Raw genomic sequence first — 16,026 nt, 5'->3', positions numbered from 1 at the left:
AAGACCAACCACAAAGCTTTCTACAGCTCTATCTGTAACCTCAGAGGAAATACATAACAATGCACAGAACTTATTGTAAATGGCATCACCTCCACTGAACCAGAGGCCATTGCCAACCTTTTGGCTGACAGTTTCAGTTCAAATTTCTCCCCCTACTCCCTCTCTAATAGTTCACAAAGAAATACCACATGTAATCCCCCAAACAATTACTAAGCAACAGGTCATCAATGCACTTTCCAAGGTAAAAAACAGTGCATTGATGGGCCCCAATAACATCCCTGGATATTTAACAGCATGAAACATGACCTTTCTGTTCCACTTGAATCACTTTTCAACTGGAACCTTCAGTCAGGTTTTTTGTCCAATAAATAGAAGATGGCTACAGTCATTCCCTTGCACAAAGGAGGTCCAACCACTGATCTGCGAAACTACAGGCTCATAAGTCTTACCACCCTCATATGTAAGGTCATGGAAAGAATCAACCTGGACATGATAAATGGGGACCTTGGTAACTGGCAAATGCTGGATCCATCACAGTTTGGCTTTGTTAAAGGAAAGTCCTGCCTATTAAATCTGGTGGACTTTTTTGAGAGGGTCCCCAAAGCACTGGATAAAGGTAAGAGAGTGCACACAGCTTACCTCGACCTCACCACAGCTTTGAATACAATACCCCACTCAGGCATAATAGACAAGGTCACTAATTTAGGTATAAACCCATTTATTATCTGCTGGATAGCCAACTGGCTCACTGATAAGACCCAGGAGGTCAAAACAGGTGAGGCCTCCTCCACCAAAAGGCCAGTGACTAACAGAGTCCCCAGAGTTTGGTACTGGACCTGCTCCTTTTGGCATCTATTTCTCTGAAATGGAAGTAAATGCTGAAGATTTATGGCTGATAAAGTTTGCAGATGATTGCAAGCTGGGGGTTATCATCAACTCCCTTGCAGACACTTGCATTCTTCAAGAAGGTCTATCTCTGGATAACAAATGGTGCCAAAGCCATGGTCTTAAACTCAATGTTAAGAAATGCATAATTATACCCTTTGGGAAGTCAGCTATCCCAATTCATTAGCATGTTGATAATACACCCCTAAGAGTCAACCCAGCGGTCAGGGACCTGGGAACGCATGTAGACACAGTAGCGTTAATTTTGACCACCACGTAGCCACAGTGGTGAGGAAATCCTTTTATTTTGCATAACTTATATGTAAGAGCATGGCATCTAGGTCCAAAGAGGTCATTATCCCACTGTACTCTGCCCTTATCAGACCAATCATAGAGTACAATGCTCCCTTTGATATGCATCTGACCAGCAACCTCGTTTTGCAGAGTGTGTTTTGCAGAGTGCCTTAAAGCCCTTTCCCTGTACTTGGTCTCCTACAGATTGCTGAGGGGTTTTCTATGCCTGGCTTACAAAGCTGCAAATTCCACACTTACGAATCTCCTTTTCAAGTGCAATATATTCATAAAGCAGATGTTTAAAAACATCCTCTTTCCTCTTGTTAATAACTTCAATAACAATTGGCTCAACAGCTTTCTACATTTCCATAATTTCAGAGTAATTGCATATAATTAATTAATCAAAAGTGTTTTGAGATTGGTTTGCTGTGTATTTCAAAGGATGTTCACTGTAGCATTGCTTCAGATTCTGAAGAAGTTTTTTATGACAAAAGCACTAGATCTGAAGTGTGGAACAAATCAGTAAACACTGTTTTTGTTCCTATCTGCATTGTTTTACTTATCAGTTAGTGCAGTGGTTAATTTACTCTCCTTTCCCCGCTAACATTAATTTAAATTAATTATCACTATTAATCTTACCCTACACATCCATCCTCTTAATATTTACTACACCTCTAGTCCACTTTCTTTAACACCTGTGCTTACTACTGATTTTTTTTCTCCCCAGAACTCCAGCAACTTGAGGCATCAGTGAAAATGAAAGTAACTTCTACGTTTCTTTGATTATTTATATTGGTAACTTCTACGTTTTTTTGATTATTTATATTGTTGCACTGCACCTCCTCTCATATCACGTCTTACTTTTGTGATCATCCTGCACCTCCATCTTCTTACTCCTTATCCAACCCATTTGATACTACTGCTTGCTACTGACCTTTTCACCTCAGAACTCCAATAACTTCACATGTCAATTAAACAAAAGTAACGTTTCTGTTTTGCTGTTCACTGCCAAATGCTAACCTGTACCATGTGTATGTAATGTAAATTATCTTCTGTAATACTGTTACATGTTAACTGTGGAACTTTTCTCCACAGGGTTCTGCTGAAAATGGGCATTTTGCTCAGCCAGAATATCCTTGTAAACAAACAAACAAACATGCATACAGACATACATACATAAATAGATATAAAAAGGTAAATACATAAATTACCCTCTCAAGTTAGCTATTTTATTCTGATACTGACAGTGGAAAAAGACATAATAAACTTTCTATCTTCCAAAATAATTACAAAAAAAGATTCTTTAGCAGGTCCTCTGAACATATTGAAAGGAAACTGTAAACTTTTAAAAAGATTCTAGACAAAGTAATACAGTAATGTAAAGTTAATGTAGATTCCCGAGATACACTTTTGTAGCGATAATCTGCTAAGAGCAGCATTATGTTGTTACGCAAATCATGGACTTTCAGGATGAATATCATACCTCTCAACCTCTTAAAGAAAGAAATCTGGACAAAGCCATAATGAATGGAGGTACAAAGGCCCCAAAATAAGGACACATTTTAAATATTGCTCGTATAAATTTAGAAACTTGATAAAATAACAGGATTTGCATTAGCATGAATTTTATAAAGGCTGTGAAGTCTAAAACTCACATTTCTGTCATTATTTTCTAACATCAGTCCTCAAAGATTTCCCAGTGATTTGCCAGAAAACCACAATTTTTGGAGAAACAGACCAAAAATGAGGCAAAAATCTGGACATTCTGCAAAATCTGGGAAGTTAAGAGGCATGATGAATATGTAAATAAGAAAATGTTTTGTTCAACACACCTCCCTACTGCAAAAGAATAACTTAAGGCATAAGCATTAGCAGGGCAGCTGATATGCAGATAAGGAGCATTACATGTTTGCATATTAGTAGAATTCACAGACATGAATCCATAATAAGCACTTTGCATACCAAACACGTAAATTCTGTAAATGCCCCTGAACTTATACCAGTAAGCTGCAAGTTAACAGAAGAATATCGAGATGCTAGGGGGAGGGACAATTTTTCATTTTGGTGTCAGGAACAAGCTTGCATATACACTAACAGAGTATTGAAGGGTCTTTGGGGGGAAATGTTTAATTTGGAGTCAGTGAATTGCTTGTGCATACTTGGACATACAGTTGAAGGAATCATTGAGGAAGCATTTCATTTTGGTGCTTGGACATACTTGGACATAGTACTGAAGGGATCAGTGGGGGGAAATGCTTCATTTTAGTGCCTATGCATTCTTAGACAAGCTACTGATGAGAAAGTTGGAAGAAATAATTCATTTCTGTACCAGTGAAGTTCTTGTGCACACTTGGACAAACTACTGGAAGGATGGCTGGGGCAAGTTCATGGATTGCAACGTAGATTCACATTAAGCATAAATGGCCTCTGTGAATCTTACCTTTGCTGCCCTCATTCATAAACATCAGGGATACCCTTATCGCATTTGCACAAATGACTATGAATACCAGCTTATTTACTTTAGAAATAGTTGATTTTAATATTTTACTCTTGTCACAGGATTACAAAAATGTATAAATGTCCAGGAAAAAAAGAAGTTGCCTGAGGCTGTAGAAAACAAGGACATTGGCAGTGTGTATGTGAGCTATCAAACAGGCAAACATGAAGTGTAGTAACAAACAGAAGATCTTTATATACAGCAAATTTTAAAGATTGTATCTGTAAACATTATTCTTTATAAACAGTTATGATAAAAATAAACATGACAATGAAATTTATTATACAAGCAGACAATGGTAATTTTTCTCAAAGTGTGCCACAGAATTCTAAAAAAAGTTCAGACTTGACTGGAATGGTATTCCATCTTAGGTGGGTTCTTGAATTCCAACATTTGTTTACTGCGATGGGTTGCAGAATTTTGAAGTATCCACAGTGAACCAAGAGCTTTAGATAGTAAAGAAATCTACTCAATTTCACATTATTAAAATGCTTGCTACTTTGGGAAATATTAACTAGTAGAAAGTCTTGATGCAGTTCTAATAATTTCCATGGCAAATAATCCTTCGCATGATGCTAACTAGTATATGAATTTCACAGCTGTACCTAACCTATGCACATGTATTCTCTTATATGCATTTATCCATCTGTTTAAGGCTCTAGTTCATTATCTCCGGAATACACATATTTTATCTCCATGCTAAAACATATTTGCCCTTAATGGATACAACCTACACTGGTACTATTTACTCACATTAATGAATGTTAGGCAAAGTTTAAGTTCTTACGTATCTGCATATAGAGTTGCAAATATATAGCACCACATTGTCTTAAAGGCATAACATTTGTGTCAATAAATAAAATATTTCCTGATGTTAGAGTATTATTTCAGTTTTAAAGTATTTAGATATATGTATTTTTATTTAAAATATAATACAGAATTTTTATAAAAAACAGATACCTGTACAAATAAATAGAGAACAGCAATATTTTGCAATACAAGAGCTAACACTGATAAATATTTTTCACATGAGAAGAGAAGTGTTTTCTACTTACAAATGTGTTTACCTATGGTACCATTAATAATGTAGTTTGTATGTAAAGCAACAATCTTGGATTATAAACTTTCTGTAATGGAGCAATGCTCCTTACTGACTTAACTTAGGGATACCTGATATAATTTTCCACGATGTAAATATCTGCATTAAGATATTTACTAACATTTTCAAATATAATTAATTTGTAAACATTTGTTACCATCATTGTTGCCTATGGCTTGTGCCATGGCTGACAAACATCTTTGGATCAGACGATCCACACCATTAACAGCATCAGATTGTATACAATAAACAAACTAGTATCCTTTGTTACGGCTGTTCATAAAACTGAAGGACTGGTTTAGCAAGATCATTAAAGTGCACCATATATTTTAACATGCCCTTTATAAAGGTAACTTATAATAGTCCCCTGGCATAGCTTACAGTAATCTACACCACTATTTAAAGATATTCTACTGGTGATTTTTGCTATCATGCCTGCTAGCCATCAAAATTGAGACAGGCCATTAATTCCTATATGCTGGGTATACTCTTCCCAGAAGAGAGAGTTGTCCAGTAGATCATAATTCAGGCAGCATTGTTGATGCTTTGTTCCCCTAGCCTCTGTCCTTATATCTACTTCTGCTGTCAGAGGCAGCAACCTTATCCCCTAGCCATGGGCTAGTCTGGATTGTTACCCCAGAACGGGCCTAAGAGAACATGCTTACATTTTCACATGATATGAACTACACTGCACTACCATCCCCATCAGTAGCTCTAGCATTCTGGACACAGGTTATAATGGCATTTCTATATCACCTCTTCCTGACTCTGAAGTATTGATGCCAACAGTGCATCACCACGGGGTGTGCAATACCCAGCCCCTGGTATGTGTATGTTCCTACACACATGCCCCCTGAAAACTGCCATTAGTTGCTTGAGATACCAAGCTGATACCACCTTAGTCAATATGCAATGGTCCACAGTCAATGGGCAAATGCAAGCTTTCACTTGCATCGGGGCAATGGTGGACCTCTCCCTTCCCCTTGGGTGGGCAAGGCAGCAAGACCTGCTCACTCTAATTTGCCCACTCACCTCCTGCAGCAGCTGAATAAGTACTTGAACTTGGGTTACCTGGACCGTAGTCAGGACATTATACCTTTGTACCACCAAGCTGGGCTTTGAACACTGACAGACTTGATAATACAGAGCTCATGAACAATTAGGACTTATTTTATACAGTTTCTGTAAAAGCCCATGTAATACACTAATCATTTGGAAGCAACATTAAAGAATGATCACATGCAGTTGTTCTCTTGATGCATGGTGACATTAAACGACCAGTTCTGCTTCTTAAAATTAGTGTCTAGGAAATGAAATATTTCAACATATTAATGACTCCTCACAAGCTCGGTGCACTGTTCTGTATAAGGGATCTTTAACAACAGGTCTGAAAATACATCAGATCGTTTAGTCTTTTCTCAGTCACATAAAAAACGAATGGCTCTATGAGACAGCAATATGGGAAAATAGTTCTTGAGTATCTGAAGACACAGCTTCTTTTGAAACATTCAGAATCTTCAAAATGCTTTTTTCTGCACTTCTGGACAAGTTTGCCTTAATGTATAAGATAGCGGTAACATGCTCTTTCCTGTAAAATAAAAGTTTAGGTTATAATTATTGCTTATAAAATATTAACAACTGTAAACAGTCAAAGTGATTATTTCATTTATTGCACAAAATGATTTTACAAATTAAATAATGCAATGAAATATAGTATAACACCTATAAGATATGAATTGCATTACAACCCAAGATACAAAAAAATGGCTACATTATTGTTATTTATTAACGGATGGCAAATATGCTGTTATGTTATTGTTTTTGCTAATGCAAGAACATCTTAAATATGTTTTCACATAGGACTGTTGTTCATTAATTTTAGGTATGAAGAAATGAATCACTCATCTTTATACTGTTAGACATCATCTGTCATTAATCAAGAAGTTTTATGATAGACTTGAAATCAGAATACATATGGATTACAGATGGAGGATTAGAGTCATGGGTCCATAGGTGATTACTGGGATAATGATGCCAGGGGGCCTCTTTAGGCCTAGCCATGCTTCCCAAATGTAACTGACAAGTTTTGATACTCTATGGTTATTTTTAGGGGTATATGTAGGCTTGGGCATGGGTAGTCAAGCATTTACAGGCTGCTTCTGCCTAACAGAGACATTGGTACTAGACCGGGTGAAAATTTCTGATTCTCCATCCACTTTTCTGAGTTGCACTTGAATTAGGTTAGGAAAGAACTCTACTTCACTTGGACTGAAGCCTGTTCCAGAGAAGGGATCATTTCTGAGGCACACACTTGTCCATCCCAACATGCCCTATTTATGTTGCAGATGAGGTTTAGCTCCATAGGTTGGATAATTTTGATGCTATTTGTTTTGCAGATGTACAACAGTTCCATCAGTGCAGGATCAGAGGATGCTTTGTAGGCCTGGCATAGATCAGGTCTCAACAATCTGTAGAAGACCCAGTACAGGGATAGGGCTTTGAGGTGGTGCACAGAGGACATGTTGTTTATTCCTGCATTATTTTGTGAGAAACTTCTATGGACACTCAAGCTTTTCATATGTTTGGGCAGGTGCAAATCAAAGGGGGCTTTGAACTCAGTGGTTGGTCTGATGATGGTCAAGTACAGCTGAACAATGACATCCTTGGACCTAAATTGCATATCATTGCTTATAAGTTGTGCAACACAGAACTGCATCCTTACTATCATAGACACATGATGGTCAAAGGCCAGTTTACTGTCTCCATGCTTTCCCAAATCTCTGACCACTGTGTATACTCTTAAGGGTGTATTATCAATGTGGTAGTTTCCAGGTGTTGCCATCTTCCCAAAAGATAGAAAGGTATTTCTTGGCACTGCATTTTAGACTGTGTCTCTGGAGCCAGTTACTGGTCTGTGTCAGGTCTTCTTGGAGAGTATTTGTAACTCTGTGGGATTCTATTGCTGCACCTAGTTTGCACTCTTCTGCACACTTGATCGGTCAGCAGTCCTTGATTTGGCTTTGACTTCACAGAGGTAGATGGCAAAAAGGAATGGCTCCAGCATTGAGCCTTGCGGGACTCTGCTGGTGACTGGCCTTTATGTGGAGGTAGACTCCCCCTTCCTAACTTATTGGAGTCAGTTGGCTATCCAGTGGGTGACATAGGGGTTTATACCTAATTTTGTGAGTTTGGCTACAATGCCTGAGCAGGGTATTGTTTTGAATGCTTTGGAAAGGTCAAAGTACAAAGCATGCACTCTTTTGCCCTTGTTCACTGCTTTAGCGATCTTCTCAAAAACATCTATTGGGTTGAGAAGGAATGACCTGCCCTTGATGAAACCATACTCGGTTGGATGCACTGCTGGAAGGTTTCTAATGTCATAATATATATAATTATGTGCTGTTTACATTGAAATGTTGAAATAATGCATATCTGATTTCAAGGATAAGTCCAAAGAGGTTAGTATAGTCTCCAGTTAACATAAACATTCTCCATTTCTTTGTCTGTCTTTTGTTACATAAAGTAGATGATAGAATAGGCCAGTCTATTTCAGAATCCAAAGCAGGATGTTCACCAGTACCTATGTGTTTAACTGTTTCATTTATTTATTTTTTATTAACCAGGTTGTTAAATTTGTCTAGGTGAATTTGTGAGATGTGGTTAGAAGAGTTCCACAATTGATACACTATTAGTAGTTACATAAAAATACAAAAGACTGATTTACACTTGCATCAAAACATTGAGTAGAAAACCAGTGTTGTCATTCATTCATTCTTTTTCTAGTACCATTTTTTTTCCAATTCAAGATTATGGGAAATTTGGATCTTTCTTTACATTTAGTTTTACTCTTTTCTACTTAAAACCCATAAGAAAGAACTACAATTTTGACAATACTTTTCATCCTGTCTTCCTTAAAACAATTATCAGCTTACTTCACTAGCCTTCTTACACATGCACCATTTTCTTTTCAAAGGAAAACATCAATTTATTTAAATGCTGACGTTATGTAGAAGAATATAAAATGTTTTGTGTGCCCTCCATTTTTCTGTATAGAGGAGTAACAGCTTTTTAGTTTCCTGGCTTCTTCCTAGGTCCCCTTTTATAAATCCAACTCTTACTGCCTAAAATAGTTTCTTGTTTAGTTATGGTCAAATGAAATGACTGCAAAGCACAATTTCCATTTCTGATGTCAATGAAACCATGTTTTATCATTTTTCAACTATTACAGCTTAGATTATATATTAAACATGAATATTTTGCTCAGAAATTAGGGTATACGTTTTGCCCATTCCTCTAGCCTTGCTAATTTCTACTTATTTCTATTTACCATATTTCATTTCATACTTGAGACCTACTATCTGTTATTTGGAAATAGACATGTTTTACTTTCATCCTTTATGCAAGTTTGCATGTAACGATACGAGACAGGATTTTGCATACTTATGTGTTCTGCTATAATATAAGTACCAGTTCTGCGTTTTTTAGATTCATATAGTATAGCCACCTACTTGTATGCTGTTTTGCTTCTAGCTCACAAAACCAGGACTAACAAAGTAGACCAGATTAATAGCCACGTTTTAGTTTGCCATCATGGTGACACAGTAAAAGTAATCAGTTTGATCTGAATTGTTTAACCTTCCTATTGTAAATCCTTTAACCCCTGAGTTTTGTGATGCACCATCCCTTAGGTACTCATGATTTAAAATTAACAGGCAGACTAATTTGCATGTATCACAGTCTACTCAGACCAGTATAACATTATCTTTATTGTTCTATAAAATTGAAGAGGAACCAGCTTGATCATAATGCAACACTAAGCAATAAATATAATCTGTACTTATGAAGCATGCATGTTACATTTTACCTGATATCTCTGTAGACATTGGCCAGACAGGCAACTTCAATTTGAATTGCACTTACATCTTGCAGTCTAATAACTTCAGAAAGTTTGAGGAGAGCTTCATATAAAAATGTTTCTTTAGAGCCCTAGAAAAGAATATTAAAAATTAAAGAGTTGTTAGCATAATTTTTGGCACCTGAAAATTAATTATACGTATATGCAACATTAAGAAAGCTAGAAGAAGAATTAATTCTAATTAGAAGCAGCGTCACAATTCATGTTTTTCTCTGGTCATCTGTATCAGCTTGGTTACTAGCATCTCTTTCAACTTTGTTCCCATTTAACTCTATTACACCCATTATGACATTCCCTTATACAATGTCCTTCCAGTGCAGGAGGATATGCTCACTAGATAACTTAAAGAACAGGTACAATTTGTATTAAATGAATGTGTTTCTACTTGAGGTTACAATCTGGCAAATCTTTAATGTTTATGTATTTACCTCATTCATGGAAAGACAAACACACTTAGGTTCATAGGTTCATACTAGGCTATCTTCCCTAGGGCATTTATAAGCCTAGCCAGAGTGTGTTTGGCTTTCGCCACCCATTTTAAATTAATTTTGCTATGCCCTTTTTCGAGGTTAGTATACTGTGCCTCTGTCTAACAATGACACAGAAGTGATACCCGGGGTAAACCTACAATCTCCCATCCACTCATCAAGATTCCTCTTGAAGAGATTCAATGAGGGACTCTGCCTAACCTGGACTGGGATTTTATTTCAGAGTGAAGGGAGCCTCTGGGTTATGAATCTGTCCCTCCAGCATGTCCTATTTATTTCAGTGCTGAGGTTCAAGTCTGTCAAGCATATAGCTCGATGGGATTTGGATTTTCTGAGGTGCAGCATGTCCATTAATTCTGGGTTGGACATGGCTTTATACGTCAGGCACAGATCGCCTCTGAGCAGGCGGTATGCCACTGAGTAAAGCTGGAGTTTCTTTAACCGGGCAGCATATGGCATCTGTTTGAGCCCTTTGATCCTCTTGGTGAGGTACTTTTGCAGTCTTTCCAGTTGCTGCAGGTGTCTGGTAAGGTACATCCAAAAAGGGGCATTGTACTCAATTATGGCTATGATGAGGGATGAGTAAAGAGGCATGATGACCTCCCCTGATCTAGATGTGAATCCCTTCATGATTAGGTGGGCTATATAAAATGTTTTTCTAACCACTTTGGCCATGTGGTTGTCAAATGAGAGATTGCTATCAACTTGGGTCCCCAGGTCCCTAATTACGTCTTCCGTACTTAATGGATTACCACCTATGTGGTAATTTGTGGGCACTTTGTTTTTGCCAAAGGGGATGACTATACACTTTTTGGCGTTTAGCTTGAGGCCATGGCTCTGGCACCAGTTGTCTGTTTCTATGAGGCCCTTTTGTAGGATGCTTGTGTCGGTTGGAGAGTTGATTATGGCGCCCAGTTTGCAGCCATCTGCGAACTTGGTCAGCCACAGTCCTTCCGTGTTGGCCTGTACCTCCAAGAAATAGATACCGAACAAGAGAGGTCCCAGGATTGAGCCTTGTGGAACACCACTTGTAACTGGTTTGGAGTCTGACATGGCTCCAGCAATTCTAACCATGTGGGTTCTGTCCTTGAGCCAGTTTGCAACCCATCTAGTGACATAGGGGTTTATATTTAAGCTGGTGAGCTTATCTATAATGCCCAAGTGGGGAAGTGTATCGAAGGCTTTTGCGAGGTCCAGGTAGGCTGTCTGGACCACCTTCCCTCGTCAATGGCCTTGGTGACTGTTTCAAAGAAATCGACCAGGTTTAAGAGGCAGGATCTGCCCTTAACAAAGCCAAACTGGGTAGGATCCAGTGTCTGTAGGTCCCCAATATCTTTATTTATGAGGTCCATGATGATCCTTTCCATAGCTTTGCAGACCAAGCTAGTCAGGCTTATGGGGCGATAGTTTCCAGGATCTGCTGAGGCACCACCTTTGTGGTGAGGGACCACTGTTGCTGTACGCCACTCTTTGGGTACATATCCTGTAGTAAGGCTGAGACTGAACAGTAGTTTTATGTTTGGGTTTAGCTCTTCTTGGAGTTCATGTAGGATGCAGCCCGGGACACCGTCTGGTCCCATTGATGCTGTATTTTTTGCTTTGGAGAGGGCGGCTCTTACCTGAGCATCTGAGATGTCAGGGGGACAGCACTCTGCTGGGATAGATATTTGCCCTTTTGGTGGGGAAGGGGGGGAGAAGTTTGCGCTGAACCTGTCAGCTAGGATGTTGGCAATGTCTGTGGGTTCAGTGTATTTTTTGTCATTTTGGACTAATTCTGAGCATATCTGGGAATTCCCACCAAGGTTCCTAACATAACTAAAAAAAGCCTTGTGATTATCCTTAGTGTCTTGTGCAATGTTTCTCTCTAAGCTGGCCTTAGACGATTTTATGAGTACCCGTAGTTTTTTGCTAATACTGATCAGAGATGCCTTCCCTTTTTGGGATTTTGCTCTATCATGTAGTAGCTTCCTCCTTCTATTGTATAGTTTGTTTGTGGCTGGAGTCCACCAGAAAGGACGTCTGCCTTTGGAGGATTGGGTCTTGGTTTTATTTGGGATTGCATGATCCATGCATTCCTGAAGGTGTTCATAGAATGCGTTTATAAAGGATTCTGCGGTCTGGGCCATATTTTCCACAGGCCCGGGGGCTTTGAAGGATTCCACCTCGGTTTTGAGGACTGTGAAATTTGCTTTAGAGAAGTTTTTCACTGTGGTTTTCTGGGCAGGGGGTGGGGTCAGGATGTGAATATCCAGTGAGATTAGTTTATGGTCTGATCTTACCAGTGAGGGATACACTTCTGGTCTGGAGCACAGAGTCCCCATGTTGGTGATGATCAGGTCCAGTATGTTTTCCCCTCTTGTGGGAGTGGTAACAAGTTGTTCCATAGTATTTGAGTTTATAAATTCTAGGAACCTTTGGGCTAGGGTGTTGGAGCCAGAGTAATGCTCCCAGTCTATGTTTGGGTAGTTGAAGTCGCCCAATATAATGGTGTTTGGAGAGACCTTCATATTTTCCAGTGTTCTCAGAAAGAATGAGTGGGGTTCCTGGGTTTGGGAGGGTGGTCTGTAGCAGGCTATAAACTAGAAAGCAGTTTTACCCACTGTTAGTTGCACATGGATAGTCTCTGATGCTTCGTGCTATGCCACCAACCTGGAGGTGTGGGTATCTTTGACGAATATTGATACTCCCCCTCCTTTTGTGGTTCGGTCCAAGTTTTGGGGTCGAAAAACATGGTATGAGGTATAACCTGGTAGTGGTGGGGTGCTCTTGGGAGCCTTGAACCAGGTTTCTGTTATTGGCCTTGAGCGAGCTAGAAGCAGACTCTCAGGGATCTATGTTCACTCAGTCGGAAGGTAACAGTGAAAATCATCTTCATAACCAGTCCGAGAGTGATGAGGCAAATGCTGAAGGTAACCTAACGGTTTTACTGAGGTTAGTAATGGGGCGTATGGATAGCCTCACCCAAAGGATTGACTGTTTACAAGCAGCGAACCTTAACACTGGTCGTCCTTCTACAAGCAACCAGGTTTTTGGTTCTAATGTGATGGACAACGTAATGAAGCAGCAACCACTACCAGCATGTAACACGTGTTTATTGCAACCAGGAAGTAACTGTATTAACAACAACATTGGCACACGTATTCCTGAAACGAGCCATTTTCAGGCTGAACAAGGTGTTATTACCCAGCGTTTTGATGAACAAACGCAAGCGCCTGGGTTTGATCAAAATTTGTTACCTACAATCGGTAGGTTTTTAAGCAATAATAACTTTTTTGAGAATGGTTCTGACAACGACAACGACTCAATTCAATGGGATAATTCCGACCAGGTTGTGAGTAACATTGCAAATCTTTTAGGTGCTTTTGACCAAAAACTGTTCAAGTGCAGGAAACTGCAACTTGAAATTTCGTATTTACAAGAATGTTTGTCAAAGCAGTTGATCCCTAAAGGGCTCCGGCAGTGGCGCTACCCTGTTGGTCTAGTTGAAGGGTCACAGTTCCACAAAGATCTGTTAGCTCTTTTTGATAGGCAGGGCTTTGAGTTTATCAATCTACTTATTGCCCAGTACAAAACAGAGGTGCAAAATCTGCAAATTGATTTAGAGTTTCTTGAAGAGAGTATTAAAAAGGATAACGACTTCCTGAGGTACAAGTATGAATATTCTCGTACCTTTACCAGTATTGAAGCCACTATAAACAAACTTATTAACATTAAGAAGAAGAAAATTGCTAGGGACACTCGCGATTACAGCAACAACAAGACATACCCTCGCCCCCCACCAATTTTTAAAGCATCTTATGAGTCTAAACTTGCTGACAATTCTGGTACTGAACTAACAAATGAACCAAACGAGCAACAGGATCATGTGGTTAGTAACCAAGATGAAGAAGTTCAACCTCTTCGTCGTAGCGAAAGATTGCTTAATGGTTCTAATACTGGTCCCAATAACAACTGTGACAACAACGGGGCTAACAATTATCAGCAAGCCCTGGCCCCAGGAAGCTCCGGTGGTCAGAATAACATAAATGAACAGGGTTTTCCCAGGAACAACAAGAACAGACAGATGAATACGAGGGGGAAGTACAACCAAGGCAATTTCAGGAACAGGAGGAATCAGAGGAGGAAATGATGAGCCATTTTTATAATCCCCAGATTACATGTGACTCTAAGGGTGACTTTAAGATATATAATTACACGTCTTTTAATATCAGCCCCGATTTAGTGGAATTTTTTTCACGTGGTCTTTCATTTGTACCTGATTCACGTTTTGACTTGGTTAAAATTATAGTTGATCTTAAACTTTTCGTAAGAAAATTGAATCTAAGAAGTCTAATGGGTGATAAAGAGTGTGTCGAGTATAAATTTAAAATCCCTAGTACGTATAATCCACCTTTGCAAGAGTCCCTGCGCCTTTTTGAAAAAATGTGCAAGCATGATCTTCGGGCACTATCAACAAATAAACTACACTTTGTTAAACAAGGTTTTAACATTACTAGATCCCAGCAGGAATTCATCACAATGTTGCAGAATTGCAACATAAGAGTTATGAAGCCAGATAAGGGGGGTGGTCTGGTTCTCATGGATCAATTTTTGTACGCCGAGAAAATGTTACAGCTGCTGAATAGTGAATTTTATGCACCGGTGACAATGAATGAAGTTAACATAGGTTATTCCAAGATAAGATCTATTATTGAAGACCTGTTTTTGGAAAGATTCATTGACACAGAGGTATACCAGTACTTGATTATGTTAGCCCCTAAGTTACCAGTTCTTTTCGGCATTCCAAAAATCCACAAAGCGATCCATGACCCCCCATTTAGGCCTATTGTCGATGGCCGATGTTCGATAACTTATGCTTGTGCAAAATTTGTAGACACCATTCTAAAACCCTTGTTAGAACAGGAGCCTCAGATCTGCAAGGACTCATGGAGTTTTCTCCAGGATATCAGCAAGGTACCTTTCGTTAGGGAGTGGTGGTTTTTGACTATTGATATCAAAGACCTATACGCTGTGATTCCCCAAAATTTGGGTATTCAATGGGTTGTCAATTTTTTAAGGTGCAAAAAGATTGACGACAATACTGTTTACATAGTTGAAACGCTCTTAGAAGTGGTTTTAAGCTCCATTTTTATGTTATGTGATGGTAAGATCTATTTGCAAAAATCAGGAGTAGCAATGGGTTCCCCATGTGGTGGTAGCTTTGCCAATTGTGTTTTAGCTTATTGGGAAAGAATTTTTCTTTTTCCCAATGAATTGTTTGGTGAATGTGTCGCCTGGTACACTAGGTACCAGGACGATATGTTCCTGATTTGGAAAGCACCACCATCTCAGGTCCCATTGTTTATTGACAGTATTTCTAGTATGACCAACTTTTTGGAGTTCACTTATAACCTGCAGGAATCGAGTATTAGCTATTTGGACATTTTGTTGACCAAGGACTTAGCTAACTCAAAATATAAAAGTGTCATATATAGGAAACCCACCTACTCCAATTCGTTCCTCCATTTTTCTAGTTGCCACCCTAACCATCAAAAGAAGGCTGTAGTTAAGGGGCAGATGGTTAGGGCGGCTAAGATGATATCCGATGAAGGAGATTTTTTGGAGGAATGTGAGCTTTTGAGTACCATGTTTAACAATAGGGGGTATCCTTTTTCGTTTGTTTCAGAGATAAAACTTGAAGTCATTCATAAAAGGCAGGCCGGCTTTTACAAATCAATCCTGTCTAGTGATTGCAATGTCCATTCCACCCCAAGAGTAGGGTGGAGGCTCAACATTGATCAAACCCACAATACAACTAAGGATTTTATAGGAACTAGATTCCTGTGTACATTTAGTTTGGATCATGTTG

At 39.0% G+C, this 16,026-nt stretch overlaps 1 protein-coding gene across 1 annotated transcript in view; it reads right to left on the bottom strand.

Annotated features, from left to right (window-relative positions):
- Window positions 1–3,693: 3,693 nt before the first annotated feature.
- The window catches only part of TNFAIP2 (TNF alpha induced protein 2), a 101,171-nt gene continuing 88,838 nt past the window's right edge, over window positions 3,694–16,026 (bottom strand). Inside the window, exons 11-12 of the mRNA XM_044073585.1 lie at window positions 9,640–9,761; window positions 3,694–6,363 (exon numbers count right to left, since the gene is read on the bottom strand). Of these exons, the coding sequence (XP_043929520.1) occupies window positions 6,219–6,363; window positions 9,640–9,761 (267 nt within the window). The 3' untranslated portion in view covers window positions 3,694–6,218. The remainder of the gene's footprint in view (window positions 6,364–9,639; window positions 9,762–16,026) is intronic.

This window comes from Protopterus annectens, chromosome 6.part0, assembly GCF_019279795.1.
Source record: "Protopterus annectens isolate FY-2018-M chromosome 6.part0, PAN1.0, whole genome shotgun sequence".
NCBI lineage: Eukaryota > Metazoa > Chordata > Ceratodontiformes > Protopteridae > Protopterus > Protopterus annectens.
Note: the sequence above shows the minus strand (reverse complement) of the source record. Positions and strands in the feature narration are given on the sequence as shown.